General features: G+C 47.6%; 5 protein-coding genes across 5 annotated transcripts; 3 read left to right on the forward strand and 2 right to left on the reverse strand.

Annotated features, from left to right (window-relative positions):
• Positions 1–16: 16 nt before the first annotated feature.
• Positions 17–1831, forward strand: SPPG_08717 (uncharacterized protein). The gene is made up of 9 exons (XM_016756872.1): positions 17–324; positions 384–421; positions 480–534; positions 603–623; positions 695–876; positions 939–1118; positions 1184–1282; positions 1351–1414; positions 1480–1831. Exons 1-9 carry the CDS (start codon positions 120–122, stop codon positions 1629–1631), a joined length of 996 nt encoding a protein of 331 aa, XP_016603892.1. The 5' UTR covers positions 17–119; the 3' UTR covers positions 1632–1831.
• Positions 1832–1975: 144 nt separating this feature from the next.
• On the reverse strand, positions 1976–3208 carry SPPG_08718 (UDP-glucose 4-epimerase; the record flags this gene model as incomplete). Its single annotated transcript, XM_016756873.1, has 2 exons — positions 1976–2998; positions 3068–3208. The coding sequence occupies 2 exons, from the start codon at positions 3206–3208 to the stop codon at positions 1976–1978; spliced, it is 1164 nt and encodes a 387-aa protein (XP_016603893.1).
• A 926-nt stretch (positions 3209–4134) lies between these two features.
• On the forward strand, positions 4135–6934 carry SPPG_08719 (uncharacterized protein). The gene has a single exon (XM_016756874.1). It carries the CDS (start codon positions 4243–4245, stop codon positions 6700–6702), a length of 2460 nt encoding a protein of 819 aa, XP_016603894.1. The 5' UTR covers positions 4135–4242; the 3' UTR covers positions 6703–6934.
• Positions 6897–8072, reverse strand: SPPG_08720 (uncharacterized protein; the record flags this gene model as incomplete). Its single annotated transcript, XM_016756875.1, has 1 exon — positions 6897–8072. One exon carries the CDS (start codon positions 8070–8072, stop codon positions 6945–6947), a length of 1128 nt encoding a protein of 375 aa, XP_016603895.1. The 3' UTR covers positions 6897–6944.
• Positions 8073–11182: 3110 nt separating this feature from the next.
• SPPG_08721 (uncharacterized protein) lies at positions 11183–13397 on the forward strand. The gene has a single exon (XM_016756876.1). It carries the CDS (start codon positions 11248–11250, stop codon positions 13057–13059), a length of 1812 nt encoding a protein of 603 aa, XP_016603896.1. The 5' UTR covers positions 11183–11247; the 3' UTR covers positions 13060–13397.
• The last annotated feature ends 131 nt before the right edge of the window (positions 13398–13528 follow it).

The following is a 13528-nucleotide window of genomic DNA, read 5'->3' on the forward strand; positions in this document are numbered from 1 at the left end:
ACTGTCACACTTGTTACGTCATCCACCTCCCACAGCAGATCTGAGCATTTGACCCCCCACACTTATGCCAAAGCGTTTTTGTATCAACAGACTGCCGACAATATCGACAAACAAAAGCTATGCCAGTTGAACTTGATCCCAACGCCATCTTCGTGCACCGCCTTCATTTGGAACCGACCACGAAGGATTCTTCCCCTCGTCTTTCTCGTTCAGAAGACGCGGAAAAGTTTGTCAGCGGGTCAATCTTTTTCGTTGGAACAGCGACATGCATTATAAAGTGGGCAGGTCTGACCTTGATGACGGATCCCAACTTTTTGCACCAAGGTGGTCGAGATCATTGCAGCAAATTCATACGAATCAGCTGTCTTACGTGATATATCCAGGTGATCATGTGCATCTTGGGCCGGGGATTACAGCTCAGGTATGCGCCGCAGTACAATGAATGAGCTTGGTGGCCAGTAATATATGTATGTCTGCAGCGGGTTACGAACCCGGCAATCAATTTAGAAGACATTCCTCCCATTGACGCAATAGGTACGCTGCCCGCTACATCTGCCGTACACAGGTATCTACACTAACTACAAATAACACGGAGTTTTCAGTATTGTCCCATTTTCATGAGGGTACATTAACTTCAGTCGTGAAGCCCTCCATATTCATATTGCAGTTAAATATCATCTCTTTTATCTCTTAGATCACTTTGATAAACTCGTCCAAAAGGATCTGGAAAAGTCGATTCCCATCATTACCACGTCTGAAGCTGCAAAGGAACTGGCTAAAATAGGATTCATGTCCGTGTTTCCCTTGGAGAGGTGGGAGAGCGCTTTGGTGGCCAAGGGCGACGCAAAGATTGTTGTCACAGCCATGCCGGCCAAGGTAGGTTCGCGCACAAAGATACATTTAATAAGTAATATTTGTGACATGCTCTACGCTTCTAGCATGCGCCAACGGGCCTTGGATTTGCACTCCCTGACACTATGGGTACCGTGCTTACCTTTGTGGCAAGCCACGAAGAACATGAGGCAGAGTTAGATTTGGAGAAAATTGGCGAATTGGTCGACAAAGGAGTCTTCAAAATGTACATATCTGGTGATACTCTCATGCATGATGATCTCAAGGTTGTGTCAAATTTTTGGGAATTGCGGTGAGAGACCGGAATATTAATATGGAAAGTGGCTCCCAGGACATCCCCAAACGCTATCCAAAAATTGATCTGGGACTCTTTCATCTTGGCGGAACGACGATTTTGGGTACCTTTATCGTGACCATGGATGCCAAGCAGGTGAGTCGAGGGACGGCAGTCTATTCTTCGCTCGGAAGTAGCGCTTAACGTTGTTTTGATAACTTGAGGGTGTGGAATGCATCCGGCTTATTCGTCCCAAGACAGCTATTCCCATTCATTACAATGATTACGGTAAAATCATTTTAGTTATCACACCTTTTGCAAGTGTAGCCGCGTTCATTGGAGTTTCTTTACAGATGTCTTCAAATCCGACTTGGAAGATTTTAAAAGGGCGGCCCTGGACAGCGGACTAGCTACAGACCCTGAGACCCAAATTGTATATCTTGCTCACGGTGATACCTATGACTTTGTCATCGACAAGAAGCGCTTTGGGGGAAATTTGGCGTAAATCCGCAATACGGCCACTTAATGTTCATGATTAGCCTGTCTGGCGTGGACCCGTCTTATAGCAACTCGGCGGATGCATCTTGCATCCGTATTATTGCGGATATGTTTGTTAACAATGAATTATATCGATTCAAACGAAGTATTTGTGTAACCCAAATTGCATAATTGCACGTAATCGATTACCAGGATCCGTAAAACTAAGTTATTACATGTACCAGTCCTGCAAATCCATGGTATTAAGATGACTAATCAATTAATTAATTATTGCTAAAGCGCGCGACTAAGCCTCCTCCATTAAAAACAAAAATCAATAATACAAATAGTCACAGTTCAATCAGTAGAATTTCAGGCTGTTAACCCCAACCGAACATCGCGTACTTTCTTCTGCGTCTTTACTGCGTCTGCAGGGTGATAGCCGGAAGGATTGGTTTGGACCCATCTCCATGCGTCTTGGCACATGTGTTTCAGCGATTTTCTTGCAGACCAGTTTAAAATCTGCTGGGCACTTGTTGGGTCCGCTACAACTCGGGCGACGTCTCCTGGCCTCCGCTGAGACGCCTTCCATGGTATGGACCGTCCAGTCACCCTTTCCATTTCATGGATCATGTCCAGAACCGATGTACCTTTTCCCGTTCCCATATTGAATATATCGCAACTGCCCTCACATCGAGCTATCTTGTCTGCGTGCTCAAGCGCCGCTATGTGACCATCCGCAAGATCTACAACATGAATAAAGTCACGGACTCCGGAGCCATCGTGGGTTGGCCAATCGGTACCCGTCACGTCCAAATGACCGCGCGTGGCAGCAGCCACTTGTAACACGAACGGCATAAGATTTCCAGGTTTTCCCTTGGGATCTTCACCGATAATGCCACTCTCGTGAGCGCCAACCGGATTAAAGTATCGCAGCAGAACGGCTCCAAAGTTTGGGTAGGCTTCCACAACATCACGAATCATGTACTCTGTCGCAAGCTTTGTGCGGCCGTATGGGTTTGCAGGATGAGTTTCGTGTGTCTCCGGTATAACGTCAATCCCCGAGCGGGGGGTGCCATAAACGGCAGCGGTGGAAGAGAACACGAGTCGACTAACACCATGCTTTACCATTGCCTGCAGCAGTGACAAGGTACCACCGACATTCACATCGTAATAGTCAAGCGGCTTTGCTACTGATTCTGGCGCGGATTTTAGTGCGGCAAAATGGATGACGCCCCAAAAGCTCTGCGAGCTAAACACACGATCGAGAAAAGCAAAGTCACGGAGATCGCCATGATAAAAGTAGACAGTGGAAGAAGCGACGGCAGCGACTCGCCGAAGTGACTCTTGAGAGGAATTGGTTAGATTGTCTATAACTGAGACTTTGTAGCCTTGCTGTAAACGTCGTCAATTCCATAAGTGTCCAGGGAGATCGATAATGACATATGAACGCCAATAGAGTACCTGCAGCAGTCGAAGGACCGTGTGAGAGCCAATGTATCCGGCTCCGCCTGTCACCAGGACGTGTTCATTTCTCAGTTCTAGCGATGAATCCGAGTCGTCATCGACAAGAATTTCTTCCGACTGCGAGCGAATCCGGCTCATTCTGAGTATCCAGCGACTATCAAAGTGATGAGGCGCGGCATCATACACTTATAAAAGAAACTCTTGATCTTTTCCGTCTACCGATCGTTGTTCAGCTCCGCGGTCGTCTCTTGGCTGCGAAAGAACTAGTCGGCAAATCACGCAAACTGCGCAAAATGGGGAAATTGAGTGCTTCAGCTTCGCAACGGAAGCGTTTTCAATCATTGTGCTGCCATCGATTTCCAACTGGCCTTCGGCCCATATTTTTCGAAACTTTTTAGTTTGAACACCTTCCTTCTGTGAACAATATGATTGGGCCATCTGGTTTCTTTTCATCAAAGTGTAGGTGTGCAGAATGTGTTTTGATCGTGGGTTGAAATCGGAATCGGAAAGTACCGCCGGACGCCTCTTTGCCGCGGAAGCGTTTTGCGGAAATTACATATTTTCTTTGGGCGGTAAAGAGAACGCGCCGAGTCTCTTGAAATCCCGCCATCATCCACTGGGAGAAACACGTTTTCGTTTTGGGGGTGTCGCTGGGAGATGACGCCCAAATGGAAACGGCCGCAAAACACGCTATTGCAAAGCTCATCGGCATGATGCGGAGCTCATGCCAGCTTGTGACAAAGCACGCGCTCTGGGCTCAGCAAGCTTGTGAAGGGATTTCATTTCCCATAAACTGGGAATTCCCTCCGGATGCCACAAATAAGGGTATGTATCCGGTTCCAATGTCAATCCAGACAAAGCATATAATGTTCTCGATGAAATGGCTGTGGATTGATGTAAAACCCAAATGCATTCGCTCCAAATAATTCAGCACCTGAAAGGGATAAAAACGTGAAATGAAGCCACATTTTCGGTTACCGCGGACCCTTTTCCTGGAAAAGCCCTTCTTGACCCGAGGAGGTGGCTGGCTGAGGCTTCGTGCTTCCAATTTCCACGTGAAGCCAAAGTGTTCAAAGACCCGTGGGAGGAGGAATGGACAAGATATTAAAGCTCCTCAAGGACTTGGTTTTCGCTTCACGTCCATTACAGTTTCAGACAAGCGTTGAAAGAAGATGGGTCCGACGGAACTCATGGTGGAGATCCACCCGTACATGGCTGCGTTCGCCCTGATTTTTCTATTCGCCTACGGTCTTTGGGCGGGATTCATCAGCCCCCTCGGCTATCTGCTCAAGCTTCGCTTCTTTACCGAGGGATATTCACACAAACCGCATTTGTCGTTGTGCATATTTTCTGTCGTTACGAGTCTGGCGGTGGTAGGGTCCATCCTTGCGGTGTCTTTCAGGTTGCACGGCTCCGAGGGATGGACTCCAGTAAACTTTTTCAGCACGGCTTGGGCTGGATGCAATTACTGGACGACCTCCCCAGAGTATCAGCAAGAGCCCGCCGTCTTTTTTTATGTATACGGCAGCCAAATCTTAATGACGATTCTGGAGGTTGCGTTTTGCGTGATGGCCAGATGGGGCCCGCGTCCGATGCCTGCAACCACGCCAGCACCAGAAAACCACGCCTATATTGTTGTATGTCACAACAGCTCGGATATACTGAAACGTACCATACCGGCCATTCTCGCTCTTGTGAGGCCGCATCAGATTTATATTGCTGATAATGGATCCACCCAGGAAGAGGAAGTACTGACGGACGCCCTCTGTATTGAGATGTCTGAAGCATATTATCGATCACATCCCGAGCTCGGTCCTCAGACTTATATTCAGGTTGCACATATTCCTGTCGGGAGCAAAACGCTAGCACAGTATTCAACTGTGCACCATCTCCTTGAGAGATTCCGAGTTTCCGAGTCTTCCGTCGACACAGTAACGATCATTGACGATGACGTGATCATGCCTAGTTTTTGGTCATACGAGACTGTCAATTCGTTGATGAAGGTACCAGGAACCGTGGCACTGGCTTACCCTTTGCGTGCGGCAAACCAAGACCAAACGATATGTGCTACGCTTCAGGATATCGAATACCTGGGTGGGAATGTACATCGATTCGCTCAAGACGCGTTTGGGTCTCAACTCTGGGCTTCCGGTGCCATCGCCACCTGGCGGTTAGAGCAGCTCAAGTTGGTTTTGGACCGGCACTGTACAGTCTTCAACGGAGAAGATCTTGAAATGGGATACATCATGCATAAGCTCTCTGGGAGACCCGAAACGGACAAGCTGGCTATGGATATCCCTTTACGCATTGGTTATGTACAAGACTGCGTTGTTCCCACTGTGGTACCTCCTTGTTGGTGCCATTGGTATGATTTCATACCTGCAGGCCGGAAACGAACGTGGAAAGTTCGTCCTTGCGACTGCGGCGAACACTCCTTTTTCAACCAACGTCTTCGATCCTGGGATCCTGCATCTCACCAGTACTTTGTCAAGTTCCTAACTATCGTCTTTTCAAGAGGAGGCTGGTGCAATTTTCCAAAGAATTTTATTCGTGTCCTGTGCACTTGGAAGGTGCTGGGGCTTCTTCGCGAGTACATCCTATTCATTACCGTCATCTACTCGTTCGCCCGTGTTCGCAACACGAAAAACCTACTGTACATTGGAGTATTTTGGGCCGACTGTCTCATCATTGCCTGGGCTCATTTGGCCGCTAGATTGCTTTTCACGTCAAAGAATCTGCGCAAAATATCCATGGCAATCCGGCCGGACGCACTTTTGGCTTATCCGATACTCTACGGATTCCCGTATGAGTTTTTGATCCGACTGGTAGTAGTGTTCTACACATTTTTATACTACCTCTTTGCCAAACCGTTTCCCGATCCGATCAGAAAGCAAATTGTCGAGAATCCGTCATTGGGACACACTCTTCATTCTGCTTGGAAGCGTGGTGACGATCCCACTCCAAGGCTTTTATCAGATGGCCATCAGATGCCAGACAGTAGAGTGACGCTTTTGAACGAAGCGGTGCCTTTCATGCCAGACTGCGACGATCCACACGAAACGATGGAAGTGTCTCGAGGACCATCAATTGGCTCTGATCGAAGCAACGCTCCAAGTAACTTGAGTGTGCTTGTGCAACCCCAGATGCTGCCTGTGAGGCACGAAGTCTTGGAGATATCTGCGGTTCCACAACCATCAGCTGTACCCCACCATCCTATAGACGTCAAAACGTCTATTGAGGCGATGCCACTTGGCGATGGACCTGCCAACCGAAAGGCCGCGTTGCGGCAAAGCCGTGCGTCCTCAAGCACCCTGATGGGATCCGGGAAGCAAGGAGATGACATTTCTACGGCAAGCTCAATCTATCCCCACAGCCGCCAGAGTACATCATCAGCGCGAACTTGGGCAAGCGACCGAAGTACAATGGTGAACTCTTCGGAAGACGACGCCGATGATGATCTTACGTCATCGACGCGACACAGTGGAAACAATCAGCAACAGATTCAAAAACCTACGACGGGACCAACGACAGGCGATGACTTTAAGATTGACGCACAAAAGCACACCTTAAGTCGCACTGCGACTGATGGTACACTGAACATTACGGAATTGAACAGTATTGGGGCAAATTAGATTACGAACTTAATTGGTAGTGAGGACAGTCTGGCTACGAAGTTGTATTTAACAGGATATAGATGCCAGTTTTCAGAGAAGGCGAATTTAAGTAGTAATGAGGAAAGTATGGTTAAGTAATTGTATTTAATGCTATATAGGCGAAAGCTTAGAGACAAGGGGAATGTATGTAAGGAAGCGCATCGCACTTATTTTTGCATGTATTAGGTATTATATAGATAACTCAATCACATCTGTCCCGTTCAAAACCATTCATTTCCACCCAAGTGCCATACGCTAATCTTGGATGCACCAGCCATGTGAGCCGCTTGTACTTTTTCTCTCAAGCTTACATTATCCGAAATCACCCATTTGTCGCCTTGGGCATCATCAACCATGATCTCTGCAGATGTTGCCTCGCGCCGATTCGGATCATAAACGCCTAATGCTTTAGCGACCTCCAGCGTTGTCAGCGTTACGGTTCCATTATGTTTGTTAACTCGATAGCTATAGGATGGAAGCCCAATCACAAGGCGGCCCGTAGATATACCCAGCGAAAGAAGATATTGTGTCCAGACATGTATCCATTTGAGGGGCGCAATGGGTGCCCCGACTTCGTCAAGCCATTGGTAGTCATAGCACATGGGCGTAATGTAGTCAACGGGGAGGTTTATGAAGTCTTCATAACGCCAACGGTAGTTTTGATTGGAGGGGTCATAATCCGTAGGCCCACAAACGCTCAATTTTCGATTGTGCGATTGCAAAAGCATACCCAGATCACTGACGAGGGATTTGTAATTCGCATAGTCTGCATCTGACCATTTACTGAATGCCTCCAAATCGAGATCAATTCCGGTCAATCCATACTCATTGCAAAAGTCCACCAAAGTCAAAATAAAAGCATTTCGCTTTTCAATGTCCGTGTACACTGCACGAAATGCGTCCAGCTGGCATGATACAGTCACCAATTGCTCATCAGAGTGCGCTTTGATGTCGGCAACGTTGGTCAGACTGAATCCGTTCTTTGTGTCAAAAAGGTCATCGGGATCCTCTTTATCCAGCTTAAGAATTCCGTTTGGTTGTAGTGTAAAGTATTGCGGGCGCAGGACATGGATGCGAACGGAGCGATAAGTGTCCGGGGCATTGAGAGCTGGGCTACCTGGGTAAATCCAGGCGTGGAGTTGCATGTTGAGCGGAACCTGAGTTGCTCCTAACGTGGGTAATAGCACGAAAGCAAGCTTGGCAAATGTGGCAAACTTTTTCAGGCAAAGTCGTAGTCCCATTCCAGGATCTGACTTGTGCTGGGCATTGAAAAAATTAACGAAAATCCACAGCACATCATCAATTCTGTTATCACCCGGGCCTGGAACATTATGTGGCTTGGAACGCATAACGTTGGCAAGGTTCAAAAGGGCTGGCAAAGTGATCGGGGAGAAACAAAATGCACTCGTACCAATTTTCGGCTGGTTGAGATGATTCGGATGACTCGTAATGCTAAAGCGTTGCAAAGATGCACCTTGTTTTTTCAGAGAATTGCCGGACTGCAAAAGACGTAGTCTTGCTCATGCAGTATGTGCAATCGATATTCCACACATGGAGGATGACATACTCGTGCGACCCTGCTCTTGCAGACCCCAAAGTGACGAGAATTCTAGCATCATTTGGTATGTTGTTCTCGCCGCACCTTTAGTATGTCCAATGTCCTCGAACTGTTTGTGACCTTACTTTAACATTCAAGCACACCTGCCATTGCTGAGGTCGATGTAGACTTCGCCTGTTCCCAATGTTTCTGTCTTGAAAATGTATCTCGATATTCGACTGTCGTCCACAGACATTGAAAAGTTCCTTGTCAGGAAAGGATTTGGGGCGCCTATTATCCGGACCTTCCATGGTTCATCAGAGGGAAGAGGTGCCGCTGACTGCTCAATCTCGTCATTAAGCCTGGCAATCGCAACTTCTTGCGTAGATCATAGGGCTGTTATTAAAATTCCTTCTGATTGGTCATTCAGTAAGATGTAGCGGAGACAAGTTTTTTTTTTTTTTGATAGTTAAGAAACAGGAGCTTGCTGCTGTGTTCAGCTTGTCAATGCCTGCAGGCAATCTAACCCATGTCCACCGTTTATGGCCCTGGTAGTTGAGGCTTGAAACCATTGGTTACCTTATTGTTTACACAAATGCTAACGTTAGGTCCAGAGAATAACATTCTTGAAGTCTAGCTCTGCCCTCTCACGCGCCCGGATGATATATCTGTGGGTACAGAACAGCGAACATCGGAATGCACACATTGATAAATCAACCATCCGTCTCATCGGGCTGGTAGGGCTGAACCTTTTCACACGGCAACGTAGCAGTATGCATAAAGCAGCTTTCCTTGCTCCTTGCAATTTGTGCAAAATGCAACGCTCGCTGGTGGCAGCATCGTTCGGACGACTCTCTTTCGCGGCAAGATGTGACAACATTAAAGAGTTTTAAAGGACTCAAGCCTACCCGTGACAATCAACGCCAGTTCACGACCTGAGGTTGGACTTCTTGTTCCATGGCCGCGAAAAGGTGGATGGCAATTGTCGTTTGGCTAAGGTACAAGATGGATCTATTCAAGATTTCCATGAGGAGGTACTACCCGGCGAGCGTAAGCATATCGGAAGATGGAGAGATATGTTGCCTAAGTCGTCAACCCCAAATCTCTTTCATTTTGAGGAAGGCGTCCTCAGGTCGACTCTGACCATTTTGGATGTACAAAGTATGCACTGTCGGTAACAAGTTCCTTTCAATTTACTGATCATACATGAGATGCGTGGTCGATACCGCCCGCTCGAGGATGCTCACTACTATCAATCACGTCCCAGATATCGGGGAGATTCGTTAGAAATTGGCTGCTGTAATAATGGACAATTATAGACTTTTACAGTATCCCCCTATTAACGTACCAGGAACGAGGACGAAAGCATATCTTGGAAACTTGTCGCTGCAGCCGGTTCCTCGTTCAATCCGGACGGTCTCTCTGTTACTTAGCTGTGCTTGCCACAATTGGAATATGGCTTCGCTTCGCAGAAACGTCCAATGCGTCGTGGCATGTGACGGATTCGTCATGGATGCAAGTACTAGTGGTAGTTAAACATGAGCAGACTGGGAATGAAAGGAAACCTTTTGTTTTAACATGATGGGAATCCGTTATGGTCAATGCCATCATTCTAACGGTTTCCACAAGTGCGTGCGATCAGGTTGATCTCTAGAATTCGTAAATGCCAGGACCTCTGCATTCCCCATTGTTGTGGCTTTGGATGATGCCAGTACCTCAACACAATGCTCCCGCATAGACCTCTTTGATACCGCGTAGTGAGCCAACAAATCACGAACGTAATCTGACTTTCAAGACTATGCTCGCATAGTCCTGCGGTTTCCACTTTGTACACATGCATGGATTCACGATGGAACACCAAATGAGCTCAGGGAGTTTATTCATATATTACAATGATAAAAGAACATCCTACAACATCGCATTTGCAAAATAAATATTTGCTTTACCGTGTCAACCTTTCCAAAGGAGAGCACCGATTTAAGATCGGAAGCAGCTGAGGCGGATCGAGGGTTCTTCTTAGCGGCTATTCGTGCAAAGGAAAGATAACTTTCTCTTAAGTTAAGCACAAAAGATCTGCCTTCACAGCCGAGGAAGTCGTATTAGCTGATCGCGGTCGCCCTTGGACCAGGTAGCCGCCGAGAAGTCGAAACCAAGTAATAAAAGGGAAAAGAAAATCGATCAGTACCTGTCCAGGAGCATGAAGCGTACCGTCTCAAAAACAGATCAATACGAGGTGCCGCGACTGGGGCACCTGGCGGTCATGAATCGGCACGCGATACAAGACCCCTGGCTTTCATCATGAATTGGTCCCCCTGGCCCTCTCCAGACGTCACACTTGGTACCCGCAAGGATGTGTGGTTCCTCCACAAACAAGGGGAGCGTAACTAATAGCCGCTAAAAAGCGAAAGAAACAGAGTGTACCACACGGGCGCGCAAGACCATTAACCCCGCCTCACTAGTCGGATGCCATCAGCCTCAACCCAAAAGCACAAAGGGCGAACGTTGTTCCCTCCACAATGTCTCAACTCCACAAAGGGAGTTCCACTTCGACAGGTCGCCGGGTTCTGAAATGAGCTGACCAAATCACTCACGAGTACGCGACAGCGCTCGGTTTTCAAACCCGGAGTTTGGCGACAGTGGAGAGTTTATAGCACCTCACACAGCACATAGCCAGACCATGTACTCAACTTAACATAAGAAGTCCACAGCGGAGGTGAGACATGAATGAACAGCTGATAGTCATCGCAGAGAAAGATGAAGTGAAGAGAGGTTTGGAACGCGGCTGCCGAGCGGTTTTTATATTGCTCTGCACTGCGCCACTCCCCTGACTCTCAACTTCTGGTGTAGTGGCACAGTCATACTAAGCCGCTCTATAACCATATATGTGTAAATCAAAAACAGAGTGCTTGTCCGAATAAAATCGGACAACACAACGAGCTCACTTCATCACTTCATCGCACCACGCAACTTCAACCCACCTATCCTCAATGACACCAAACGTGCGGCCCGCGTCACCGGCGGCGCCGAGCTCCGATCCCGCCGGTGCTGCTGGGGAGTCGCGAGGCACTAAACGCAGCCAAAGTGATGTGGACGGTGAAACAAAGAAGCGAAAGGTCACCTTAAGAAATGGTTTTGTTAAGATATCTGACAAGACCAGGCAGGAGCTAAGCGTGCCTAACTACTGGGCAAATACGAAATTGATCGACTGGTCAGTCTTAGGATTCGCAGGGAATTGTGTTGCCAGTCACGATTGCGTGGAATGGACACTTGATAACATTAAGGAAGAGATATTGCATGACATCACTGTGTTGAAAGGAGTACTCACGCTCGTTAAAGCCGTAAGGATTTTAAGAGCCATGGAGAAGAAAGTTCGTGGAGAAACCGAGGATCTCGCAGTTAGGGTATTTTGTAACGCTGTGAATAAGGCCCGATACCAGGAAATTGCTGCCGCACAGTTTGCCTCGAAAGTCAGTGGAGTTATTGGTGCTAAGTCCATTATGTACACGGAGGCGGCTGGTATCGTCTGTGCGGATCTCCAACCAGCCGGACGACCAGAGATTGATGAGGATTCCGTCAATGAGGATAACGACACCGCCAATGACCACGATCAAGGCACCCCACGTCCGAATCTCAACACCTTCGAGCCCCTCAATCAGCACAGATCCGCCGATATGGTGTGTGCGCCGACTGAGGGGCATAGAGCGGATGACCTATTGGCAGCCCTGGTACCTGAAGCCAATTTGAGTAGCCAACCATCACTCTTCCAGAGGTTGAAAGACGCTTTTGAGCAGTACAAGAGTCAAGTTGCCGATGATTTTACAGTAGAGAACATATGCGATGTCAGAAGGCGGTCACCGTTCTTGCTCGCGGGATATGTGGATGAGGCAGATTATCAGGAGCTTCTGGATATGGAGATAAAACCGATGGAAGATTTGTTGAAGCCGTCGATTGAAGCCGTGGTTGACAAGTTTTTCAATCAGGATTTTGATGCGAAAAACTGGCGTCGGAGGCGTGAGAAGCTGCTGGATGTCATGGACGATGACATTGACGCAAAAAAGATGCGACATGTCCTGTATGAAGTCACACCGGCATATTTTGAAGCAATTTTTTCCGACCGCAACATTCTTCTGGAAAAGTCGTATGAAGAGGCGCCATATGCTCTGAAATTTGTTCATCCGCTGCTCCGCCACATTATCCGAGATTTTTCCAGTTTGCAATATGAGGGCGGTGATGTCGCTCTGATAAGTGTGCGGGAAAGGAAACGTCGTGAAGATCAAGATGGAACGGGAGAGCGAGCTGACGGTGTAGTTTACTCTTCAACGGGACGTGAACTCGCATCAGTGGAGATTAGCAAACCCTACCCTCCTCAGCAAAAGTTTGTGGACGACCTCGGCCAATTGGGACGAACAAGCAAGGATATAATCAACAATATGATCGTGCAGAACGTTTTGAACGATGAACACATACCGTCAGATCTTAAAGCCTACGAATGCCAAGTATACAACCACCGCCTTTCCCTTTCGTACATGAAGCTGGTGCATTCAGTTTACTTCAAAGTTGAATACGACAGAGAAGCACTCCCACGGACCGCCAAAGATCTTCCCAACCTCAGCAAAATTGTGAAGATGATCTTCTGTTGGGTTCAATCTATGGCCCAGTACTCGGAACTCTGTGAAAATCAGAGGACAAAGAGTCGTCGTCTCAGCAGCCTTCGAAACATGCGTAGCGCATACGAGCTCGCCGAAAACAGACCCAGATCGACTCGAAAGAAGACTTACATGGTGCTGAACAAATTCTAGGAGGGACGTCAGGCGGGTGCCGGCGGAAGCATCGACTCTTCGGACTGAGGAGGTCGACGCCTCTGCCGGCCCCAATTGATGAGAATTCTGGAGTAGCGGGATTGCCGGACGGTGAGATGGGGTATTTGATTCTGTGGGACTTGAATTTGGATAATGAAATGAAAAAGGATAAGTGTGGTGCGTGGCGTTTGCGATGTGATCCTATTGGGCAAGTGACCGAATTATTGGAGTTAACTTTGTATGTGAAACTATTGGGAATGCGGTGTGCGAAAATATACCCTGTATTATTCATTGTTCTTGTTTTTGTATAAGAAAAGATTTGTTTTTGCTTTTGTTGATTTCATTGTAAAAGCGAGGGGCATTTCCGACTCTTTGACATGCATCATGGTCATGTCTGCGGTCATGTGGTTTGCAGGGCACGCTGAGTACTGACTGTACTGTATGTTACATACTTGCATCCCCACTATAG

The sequence above is a fragment of the Spizellomyces punctatus genome (genome assembly GCF_000182565.1).
Source record: "Spizellomyces punctatus DAOM BR117 chromosome Unknown supercont1.25, whole genome shotgun sequence".
NCBI lineage: Eukaryota > Fungi > Chytridiomycota > Chytridiomycetes > Spizellomycetales > Spizellomycetaceae > Spizellomyces > Spizellomyces punctatus.

Bases quoted from the DNA above. Each gene is read 5' to 3' on its own strand.
- SPPG_08719 (XM_016756874.1), top strand. From the start codon at position 4,243: ATGGGTCCGACGGAACTCATGGTGGAGATCCACCCGTACATGGCTGCG.
- SPPG_08721 (XM_016756876.1), top strand. From the start codon at position 11,248: ATGACACCAAACGTGCGGCCCGCGTCACCGGCGGCGCCGAGCTCCGAT.
- SPPG_08717 (XM_016756872.1), top strand. From the start codon at position 120: ATGCCAGTTGAACTTGATCCCAACGCCATCTTCGTGCACCGCCTTCAT. The intron at 422-479 runs GTATGCGCCGCA...GTATGTCTGCAG, and splicing joins GGCCGGGGATTACAGCTCAG to CGGGTTACGAACCCGGCAAT. The intron at 1,119-1,183 runs GTTGTGTCAAAT...AGTGGCTCCCAG, and splicing joins TCATGCATGATGATCTCAAG to GACATCCCCAAACGCTATCC.